Source organism: Limulus polyphemus, unplaced genomic scaffold, assembly GCF_000517525.1.
Source record: "Limulus polyphemus unplaced genomic scaffold, Limulus_polyphemus-2.1.2 Scaffold492, whole genome shotgun sequence".
Classification (NCBI taxonomy): domain Eukaryota; kingdom Metazoa; phylum Arthropoda; class Merostomata; order Xiphosura; family Limulidae; genus Limulus; species Limulus polyphemus.
The window spans coordinates 400,380-411,916 of record NW_013666102.1 but is presented as its reverse complement, the minus strand read 5'-3'; the positions used below and the strand labels follow the sequence as shown (position 1 = coordinate 411,916).

At 33.0% G+C, this 11,537-nt stretch overlaps 1 protein-coding gene across 1 annotated transcript in view; it reads right to left on the bottom strand.

The window, feature by feature from the left end:
• LOC106458607 (ras and EF-hand domain-containing protein-like) overlaps nt 1–11,537 on the bottom strand; it is a 52,793-nt gene that overhangs the window by 6,001 nt on the left and 35,255 nt on the right. The window contains exons 13-19 of the mRNA XM_022384873.1: nt 11,038–11,103; nt 8,604–8,687; nt 6,507–6,578; nt 4,787–4,873; nt 2,078–2,210; nt 1,678–1,759; nt 435–549 (exon numbers count right to left, since the gene is read on the bottom strand). Of these exons, the coding sequence (XP_022240581.1) occupies nt 435–549; nt 1,678–1,759; nt 2,078–2,210; nt 4,787–4,873; nt 6,507–6,578; nt 8,604–8,687; nt 11,038–11,103 (639 nt within the window). The remainder of the gene's footprint in view (nt 1–434; nt 550–1,677; nt 1,760–2,077; nt 2,211–4,786; nt 4,874–6,506; nt 6,579–8,603; nt 8,688–11,037; nt 11,104–11,537) is intronic.

Sequence of the window (11,537 nt, the reverse complement as noted above, 5' to 3'; positions counted from 1 at the left end):
GGTAACGTACTAAGAAGAAATACTACGTAACTATGTTTATTCTCACTATTATGCATTGAAATTGATTAATAACATCATTGGAATTAAAATAACTCTAATATTTGCTAAAATCAAAGCATTCCGAATCTTTCCTTTGATTTTCTGAGAAGTCGGGAGGCAGAAGATCGTTTTCGCCTATTTCTCCGCGACCAGAAAGGATTTCTAAATTCTGAAAGCTGCTCTCGCCTTTTTAGGCCATTCCACACCTATTGCGCACTTTCCCCGTTTATTTTCGATACTTTTTAAAGAAGTGCTCACGGCAGCCCCAAGAGTGGATTTCTCGCTGACTGGGATCTTAAATATCAGAACTTACTATATTTTTTTTTCTTGAAAATATGTTTAATGATTCTAACTACTATAACTAAGACATTTATCAGCATAAACTTTTAATTTACCTGAACGCTAGATATCCAACTTCGAACGCTTTTAAAAGACATTTCAGATGTTACATCGTACATAATAATAACCCCGTCAGCTTTCCTGAAATATTGCTTGGTAATGCTTCTGAATCTAAAAGAAATATGAATAAAAGTTAGCGATATTAAGATACTTCTGAAATTGAAATTGTTGTTAAGTACAAAGTTACACAACGTGTGCTCTGCTGATCATGGGTATCAAAACCCAAGTTGTACCCTCGTAAGCCTGCTACCTTACCGCTGAGCCACTGGGAGACAGGAAATATAAGAAATCCTTACAAATAGTAGATGGTAAACGTCGAAAGACTTCGAATATTAAAACACAACATAACTTATATTGTGAATCATCGGAACCTAAAAAATCTGAGAAGTATTTTAGAACCTTAAAATATGACACTGTTTTGTAATAAAATAGAGATTTAACATATTGGTCACCAAAAAATAACTACCAGTGTTTGAGCTCTTTCAAGGGTTTATCATTAAGTTGGATGAAAGGGTCTGAAAGTTTGTGGCTCAACAAAAAAATCTTGTTGTGAGTTGAAAAATAATACTACATTTTTAAATTGTTTGAAAGTAACATACAGCATACCTATGCTCAAACTAAGAAAAATAAAACGCCTTGTAATACTTATCACCCTAATAACATAAAACTACTTATTGATAATTCAGACACTAAGAACATCAATCTGTTGGGCAATAATTCCAAAATTAAAACCATCAAACCACTGGGCAATAGTTATGGAAGTATTAGTGCTATTCGGTAATATAAGAAATGTAACAAATGTTTGATAATACTTTGAAACCAAAACTAAAATATGCAACTTTTACGCAAAACTTCTTAATTTAAGCACAGTAAGTACTTCATAATATTAGATACATAAATAAAATGTAAGTAATACTAACTTCGTAACGGTTGAAATTTTTTAATGTCAAAGCTTAAATTACATAAAAATAGTGTGTGTGTGTTTTTATCGAGTTTTTAAGAAAGTAGCTAGAACGCAAACTTAGTTTTTCAAGACAACTAAGTTTGTTAAATTATTTTCAATATCAGTCATAAAAAAATGGTTTTAAAAAGCATTATGGAGCTGTCGACCTTTGTATTTCTACTCACAATTCTAGTTCCAGCTCTTGAATATTTCCATAAATGTTCTGAGTACAATCTTGTAATTTATTTAATAGAAAACAAAGAATATTAGTGCAAGTTGACAGTACAAAATCATACCTTTCTTGTCCAGCCGTATCCCACAGCTGAAGCGCCACCACACGGCCATCTACATTAATTGACTTCACTTGAAAATCTACCCCTGTGACGTATAAAATATAGAACAGATTGAATTTATTACATTCAGGTGACAGACGTAAAGAAACAATGAACTTTCACTGTAGGATCAGAATGAATCCCAATAAAAGACTAAAGGTTCGTACTGTAGAACAAACACTTCAGTTCTGATATACAATGTTAAAAATCACATTTTTACATTGTACTAACTGGGACGGTGCTACCCGTAATAAAAACAAACTAGTTTGAAAATGTGAAATTGGCATATTTATTTAACCTTCTATACTTCAATGAAATGAGCTTATTCTAGTCCATTACACATAGAACAACAGAAATCACTTACCTATGGTAGCACTGAAGGTAGCTTTGAAAGTATTGTGGCAGAACCGGTGAATAAAGCTGCTTTTACCTACACCCGAATCTCCGATAAAAACGATTTTAAAAATCCTTTCCGGACTGGCTTCTTCAGGAAGCGTCTAGAAATACAAATAACCATACGCAATTAAAAATGATAAAAAATCTCAGTATAAATTTAAATCCAGTATTCCGATAAGTAATGGTTATGAAAACAAATAACTCAGTAATTATTGGAAAAAAGTTTAGATGTTACTTGAATAAATGTTTAAAAGATTTCTTGACATTCATTTCTAAAATATTAAAGTTTTATGGCACTGTTTTAGGAAACTCCTAGCAATGAGATTATTTCTTTAGAAACGTCGATTTAATATCATTTCTTCAATTATTTATCTCAAATACTTAAAGGCAAGTAGATTATCGAAATGATTTAATCTGATTCTGACATAATGTTTTTCCATACATTTTAAACAGCTAATCAGGATAAAACTTGAAAATTTATTAAATAATCTCTTTATATCACCGATACTGAATATGTTTTTGAAAAACTCACAAACACCAGAAACAATTACGAAAGAAAAGCACAGGTCATATTATGTTTATGTGCATAAAAGCGTACACAAGGCATGCATAGTTTAATTCAAGAAAGACATTCAAAGCCATTAATAATTGTAGAATCAACCGAAAGGTGGCGTGCAAAAACCAATACAAAATGATTTTATTAGCGATTCATACAATTAGCAAAAAAGAAAAAAGAAAGTAAAACAATGTAATTCTAGATTAAAGCCTCGTAGAGCTTGTATTTTTAATTAATTTTTATATCTTATTGTCTTTTTGAGCTAAACCGATCGGCTGATTTACTCTACATTTTTCAAAGATTTTGTTTTTATCAAACATTTCATTTGATATCCTACGAACAATTTCTAAATCTCAGTTTAATAATATTAGCAGTCTCTCAGAACGGTCATGTAGTTTTGTTCCTGAATAGAAAACTTATTATTATTTTTAATAACATAATTATTTCTAGAGGATAGCCTGCCGTAAAAGCAATTTTTTTTTTAAAACAAGCTCTACTGCCTTATTCATCAATGTTTACCAGAAAAGTAAAATAAAACTCTTGAGGGCCCACACCTGCCGTATAAAAAAAAACTATCAAAAAATCCCAGTGGAAAGATGAAAGGTATTTTCAAGTGATTTTTAGAAACTGTGCTCCAGAAAATCAACCTCAGAAAAGTCCAAGTTTATGAAACATACTGACGACCACTGATAATTTCATCGAAATGACGAACTCGGCTGAAGTTTATTTATTATATATGGCGGACGTTTTGTAAAGTAGGTTACAAACTTATAAATGAATCATTGTTCTACTTATAACTTAAAAGACGTCTTTGGCATACGAACAGTAACAGTACATTTTAGAAATATATCTTAACCTGCAGATCTAGACTTGTACAATGAGAGATATCACCAAATATAGCGTAATCGACCGCTAATATCGCAATACGCGATAACTGACGACATAAATTCTTGCTGTTAAAACTTTTTAAGTGTAAGAAGAACTAATGTATTTATTTTGTTGAGTAAAAAATAACGATTCCAAGCTTTTCATGCATAATACAATTCACAAGGCACATACATCATAGTTCCGCTGTATTTATGAAGTTTCAAACGTTGTTATAAAAGTGAACCAACCTAGTGCTTTAATATGTAAAATGTTGCACACACACACACACGCGTACATGCTATAAAAATGAAGAACTTATACGTTTGTTTAGTTCGTTTATTACAGCGAATTCATAAATATCTGAAATTCTTAACACCAAATCATGCGTAAGCAGGCATATATAATCCATGAAAATTGAAAGAATGAAAAACAGAAACACCTCCAAATAACTGAAATTCTTAACACCAAATCATGCTTAAGCAGGCAAATATAATCCATGAAAATTGAAAGAATGAAAATCAGAAATACCTCCAAATATCGTCTTTTGAATGAAGGTATAATTATATATATAAACTGCTAATTTTTCATCTTCACAGATATTACATAAGCTCTTTTACACTATGGAAAAACAAGCGAATTACAGTGTACTTGAGTTATATAAACTCAAACCATATTTTACGGGCATACGTGTTCAATACTAGCAATTGGCATAACCAAGAAAAACTAAAAAAAAAAAAGAAGTATTCGAAACACGTAATCCTGTTTAGCAGTATGCAATCAAGTTCGTGATTCGCATTCCGCTTCGTTTATGATGTTTGGATTACATTTTAATATTAAAATCTCTTATGTTTATAGTTATTGATAAACCCACTTCAGCCATCTTTCCGCAAACATGCAATAAACGTAGTTCCATAGGAGCTAATATGTAGAGCCTATGAAGAGAAACTCTTAGAAGAAACTGAATGAAGTTTCAGCCAATGATCTTGTCATTTTGCTCTCAAAATGAACAATATTTACATATCTTTTTCAATGGAAATGAAAAATAAAGCTTAGGGAAAACGTTCAGCTAAGAAGTCTTTTCCGTGGCATCAAACATGTATCCAGATGCACTTCTGTTTGATACTCCAAACTAATTTTTTTAAGATACTAAAAGACAACAAAAATAAAAGTTTAATAATTTCTTTATTGAGACGATATTTGGCCAAATAATAAACAACGATACTAGGTGGTGGAACGACAATAGATTAGATTTACCTCCTCGTCTTCGCTTTGTTCCTCCTCGGGTAGTTTTAAAGTAACCATGGTAGCGGGAAAAAGAAAAAGCTTCACCTTCCAATGACCCTGATGATGTGATGATGTGTGAAACATGAAGGTAATAATAATAATGGAACGTATATAAGCACAATACAGCACACGTTCACACCTCTAACAATACTATTTTCAAAGATTAATCTAATGCTATGACATCGTATGTATAACACTGAATAATAGTCGTTATTACAGGAAAATGTTCCATTAAAAGAAGTATTTAAATCAGCAGTTCTTCAGTAATATTGCCTTGTTATTCTAAAGTTTAATCGATTATAGGCCTCATTCGATTTACAGAATAACACGAAAACTGTACGAGTTTCAATGTAATTTTCACACACACTCATTTCTATTTCAGTTGCTTGGAAATATAAATTTTAAAGAATGGTTAGGGAATGATATTTTACGAAATCCCTACACTTTCATAAAGCCTTAAATTTCTCAGATGGCGAATAACAATTTCTTACACCTACTTTCACAATTAAAACTAAAATCTTGAAAATTGTCTGATATTAATATATTTCACAAAGTATGAGGAGTTAATCGCTATATTAAAGCTTGTTCTCAGGTACACACTGGCTAGGCTTAGAAAATACTTTTCAGATATTAAAAATATTTCTTATTGTACTTATTGTACGATGTGTATATTCTTTATAATTATCACGAAAGCTGGAATTACCCCAGATTCGTTTTGTACAGTGTCGTTTCGTTTTGAATGCTGTTTCAAATTATCATTAAACCCAACCCCTAAGAGTCTCATCCGTATGGCGATACTTCTTAGTACGACTACTCCACCCATCCAAAAGAACAACAACAACAACAACAAAACACTTTCAGGTTAATGAGAAAAATAATGTAGGGTGAATTTAAAAGCTTAAAAAGCTAAATCTTGATATACCAGATGAGGTCTTGAAGACCTGGGAGGGTTAGATAAATATGACCTCTTCCTCCCATCCCCCCGTTACATGTTATCTGCTTTTGTCGAATACTAATAAATATTCTACATGAGAGTCGGAATATCTCGCATTTACTCCGAGCACTTTCAGGGCAGTGTCCATGTAGGTACTTACATTTGTATTCATGCGAATAATACATTTTCTCTTAGTTCGTTATTGAAAAGTCCTGCACTTCGCGAACAGTTCATATATATTTTCACATTAATTAGTCTTACTCTAATTAGAGAGCATTTACATATAAACCCTTTTTAATTCTATCTTCATAGCTTAAAACTATATGATTTCGTTTGGTTTGAATTTCGCGTAAAGCTACACGAGGGCTATCTGCGCTAGCTGTCCATAATTTAGCAGTGATACACTAGAGGGAAAGCAGCTAGTCAGCACCATCCACCGCCTACTCTTGGGCTACTCTTTTAGCAACGAATAGTGGGATTGACCGTCACATTATAACGCCCCAACGGTTGAAAGGGCGAGAATGTTTGGTGAAACAGGGATTCAAACCCTCGACTCTCAGATTGCGAGTCGAGCGCCATAATCACTTGGCCATGCCAGGCCATGAAAACCATATGAAGCTCATACGTCTTGCAAAAAATCACACATTGCAAAATTGCCCAAAGTAAATCCCCGACTCTCACTGTTTAATACTTAACAGCCGTAAATTTGGTAAAAAGTTCGATAAACCGTTTCAGATTAAAAACCACAAGTTTTACCTTTTCTTCTGTTTCTGGTAGATCACTGCTAGTTAGAGCATGATTGAGGTTACGTTTGGTTTTCCACGTTTCCTATTAGTTGAGTAATAACCACATTAGTACAAATTATGTTTTATTTGAATCCTATATGTTTGCTCTTGATATTTATTGTTTTTATTATACAGCTCAAAAATACTAAGAAATGACCAGAAGTTACTATATTCTAGTTATTAGAAAATAAGATTACTGATTTTTTTAATAATGCAAATGACAATCTGCGTTCATTTTTATGAAAAACAAAAATGTGATGACCAGTCACGTGATTTGATATGCAAATGCTCACTATTGGAGCTCATGTTCAGAAAATTATTTTTGCACTACTGAATCCGAAGCACAATAAATGATGGGAAAACAGTTGTTAATAAGGCGTATGGTACCTTGGACACTAATGTAAGTAGTACATCAGTGTGGCAAATTTCAAATGAGTGAATCAGTAAGCTACTGAGGTAATATGGCTCTCATTCATCCATCAGAACTATTTCCATCTCTTTAACATTGCTTGGAAGTGAATCACATGCTGCAAAATATACATGTTTAATCAGACTCAAATCTGGCGAGCGTACTAGCTACTCCATTCCCTCGATACCCTATTTTTTTCTTCTGAAAAGTTGCTCGCCAGTTGAGCATGGTGGGGACGCATGTTATCATCAATCGAAGGAAATACTGTATCACGATACACTATTTTATTTATAGAACCTTGTTGTAGCACATAAAAGCTAGTGTGGCCTGACCACTCTCAAAAAGCGTGCATATCTAATCTGTTTCATGGAAATGCCCAAATATTTTCGTCGTTATGGTATAATGCATATTCTGTTGTTGTCCAAACTACAACATATTTCATTATTTTTATTGACCAGTTAATTGTGCATATCCAATCACATGGTCGGTTATCTACAACTTTATTTATATAATAAACGATCATCGATATTATTTAACAACAACAATCGTGCTTTCCTATATATTTTATTGAAACTTCTATAAAATATTTGTATGAAATAAAAAAAAGCTTTTATCAAATACTCTAAAACGTTTAACTTCTTTCCTACAGTCTAAACTTTTGTTTTCCATTTTGAAAAACAACAACAACATTCATTTTGCATGTAAAAGTACATGATTTCTTTTCTTGAGACTATACGTACAGATTGTTGTTCATAAACTATGGTAATGATACAAGGATGATTGTCCAAGCCTTACATCCCTTCTTCCATTACAGATAGTGTTTTATGTGATAGCCCTGGTTATGGGCTATATCTCTGTAACGCTATTTTCACTGCAATAGATTTTATAGAATACATCAAGGCTAATGTTGTCCCTCTTTACATACTTTGCAAAATCTATTAACCATGTGTGAATGACAACTTTCAAAAATCCGTTTGAACAACCCAAAGGCACAAGAGTCCATGTAAGATGTCCGTGAATGGTGCAGCGTGAATGTCTAGTTGTACTTGAATCTTGTATAATAAATAACGTGTTGATGTGGATGTGCGGCTGGAAGCACTGTATTAAAGGCACCACACAACATTTTATTGATTTTATTGCAGTATTGTGAAGTCAGTAGGTTAGTTTGATAGTTCGCAGAATTCATCTTCATATTTTTCTCGAGTCTCCAGATATTTAATTTATCTGCTGTGTCTTTGGGATATTTATGGTGATAAACTATTTAAGTTTTCTTCTACCTCCATGAAGTAGTCAATATTTTTTTCTCCTGTCGGAGTTATACCTTTCCTTCTTTACTCATACCATTCAACCCCTTTCTGATAAAGCTAAGATTCGGAGCCTTACCTGTTTGTATAATTCCAAAATAGGAGAATTTTGTGTCGGAATGTTCTCTAATGAAACCATCTCGGAAGATTTTCAAATACCCACTCTTTAGTTGAATTGCAACAAGATGGTAAATGCTTTTAACCTGCTTAGTCAAAGACCCCGTGGAATGGCCAAGGACAAATTGTACGGATGTGTAAATTGTTACGTCATAGATCGTGAACAATCTTCTATATTTAATACATGTTAAGTTTTATTAGGTGTGGAAAATATTCAATAAGGATAACAACTTAGTACCTCGTGGTCAGGAGAAGAGTAACATATACCTTGTCCATCCAAAACTGGACTGAAGGTCCGCTTCACTTTCCAGTTGTCTCTTCCCTTGACAAGAAACATTTATTGGTTTAAACTACCTAGGATTTATGCACTGCATTATTTATTCATACCTATATGAAACTTATTAAAACTGGATATATTACTTCCGTAACAAAAAACAGACCTAATTGAAAAATATTACTAAAATTCCATTAACCTGCGTGCGACCACACCTGAAGAACAGAAAAAAGAAAGAATGTTGATAAGATTTACTAAAAGATGACATTAAAGATTTTATTTGTTTGTTGATAAGTGCAGAGCTACACACTGGACTATCTGTGCCAAATGCGGCAATCGAAACTCAATTTTTAGTGTTATAACCCTTCAGACGTACTGCTGAGTCGCTGGGGGCGTCTTTGTTTGTTTTATTTTAGAGCAAAACCACATTGAGCGATTTCCTGTGCTCACCGCGGGGGATCAAACCCCGGATTTTAGCGTTGAAAATCCGTAAACTTACCACTGTCCTACCGGAGGACCTGGGGGGCGTTACTAAACATTTCAAGAAAATAACAAGTGTTATATTAATACTTTTTACTAATTTTAATAAAGTACAGTAGAATGTTAAATGTGCGGTTAATCACTTAATTACTGGATGTTGATTCAACAAAATAAAGTATAGTAAAAGGATTATTTTTGCAATTATTTCACTGATGATATTTCTAACGTAGTTACATTATGTGAACGTTTATGTACTTTTTTATTATTACCGAGAAAGGGGATTCGAAGATAAAAGATGAATATTGTTTTAAGAAATGTAATTAACATCTGTATTGAGAGCGGATTTTCTGGGAAGGTAGCTCCAATTTCTTTTCCGGCATATTGTGCTACTTAATTAAGAGTAAAAAAAAAAATACAAAACCTACGTTTTTGGTACAATGAATGGTAAAATATTTAGTATTACTTACAGCCGACCAGTTTTGGTAATAAAAAATATTTTACCATTTATTGTGGCAAAAAGAAAAAAAAACCCGTCGGTTTTTGTTTTTTTTACTCTTAATCAAGTAGATGTAGTTGAAGATTGATAGGTTAGGATAGTTGAATTGTTTGTGCTGAGGGCCAGAGGCTTGCGGAACACAACTTTAACTGAAAGAATGATTTCAACTTCAACTTTGAAGCTGAGGGTACGTTGATTGTATTCAGAGTTGAAGTATGGAGGATACATGAAGAGGAATAACAAGTTTCATCATTTTGCTTGTCATAGTAGAGTCATTCTTTAAGTGAACAGGTATGGGAAAGGGTAAGGGATTGTGCTTGTCGTAGTAGTTATTCTTTAAATGAACAGGTATAGGAAAGAGTGAGGGATTGTGCTTGTCGTAGTAGAGTCATTCATTAAATGAACAGGTATAGGAAAGAGTGAGGGAATGTGCTTGTCGTAGTAGAGTCATTCATTAAGTGAACCGGTATAGGAAAGAGTGAGGGATTGTGCTTGTCGTAGTAGAATCATTCATTAAATGAACAGGTATAGGAAAGAGTGAGGGAATGTGCTTGTCGTAGTAGAGTCATTCATTAAGTGAACCGGTATAGGAAAGGGTGAGGGAGTAGCTTCTTCCATCTGAATGTCTAATGTGCAGTTTAAAGAATGAACATTTGATGAAGATATTTTTGTATATATTTCCTAAAGCTTGTAAAATAATTGATCATAATACAATATTTCTACAATCATGCAGTAATAACTCAAAGTAAGAAAGTAGTTGTTGTTCATTTATCTAATGTTTGAGACCCATGTTCTGATGTCGGTTAAAATAACAACAATAACATTTAGAAGAAATTAAGTTCATTGGTGGGGAAAAAGGTAAAAGACGTGAGCAATTACTCATGTTTTTGCTAATACACGCACTCCTTCCCTCCCCGGTGGCTCAGTAGTAAGTAGGTTTTCATGTCCACAACAGGCAGTGTACAGGTAATTAAACGTGTAGCTTTGCGCTTAACAACAAACAAAAAAAAAGACAATTTATGATGAAATATTGAAGAAAAACTCATGAATGTGTTTACAGAATGACTGTTCACATGTTTATTTTAACACGCTCTTGTCGAAACCCAATGGAAACAATAAATATTGCATATACACAGACACAATGTAAGTTCAAATTAATGATTAATATTGAAAGATATGTTTTTAAATATTTATAGTAATTCCTTTTAATGTTTCTTATTTAGTTATTTTTACAAAAACATTGTTAGAATTCTAATGACTGACTACCAGAAATGTTTGCGATAAATCCGTGAAGGAAACTCGCATTCTACGTATAAAGCAAACATGAAAAAGTAGGAATCACTGTGCATTAGCGTGAATAAAGAATAAAAGACGAAGATCACATGCATCAAGATCAAGCAAAAGATCACTACCACGTGTTACCTCAGTAGCTTGAGTCTCTGAAATGGCAGCGGGATAAACCACGTATTTCACCTTCCATAATGCTTGCTAAAGTGTAAAATAGCATAAAAAAGATCCATTCATACGCTACTGTTTTACATTTCATAACTAATAACTATAAAGTGATAATTTTTCAGAAGTTTCATTATGGCGTTTCAACACACATTCAACTTTGTGAAATCTTCGAAGTTGACATTTTACACCATCAAGTAAAGAGTAATTTAGATCCTCATTTCATCCATCATACAAAGTTTTCCCCAATGGTCTACTATTAACGAACTTAGACCCCCAAAGATTTTAAGAAGGGTATAATTGATTCAAATAAAAGTTCAATATATGAAAAGAACGAATGTTTCTTTAATCAGTATATACACCGAACGAGCTATTTACCTACCAGGTGATTGTTTGTTTTGAATTTCGCGCAAAGCTACACGAGGGCTATCTGCGCTAGCCGTCCCTAATTTACCAGTGTAAGACTAGAG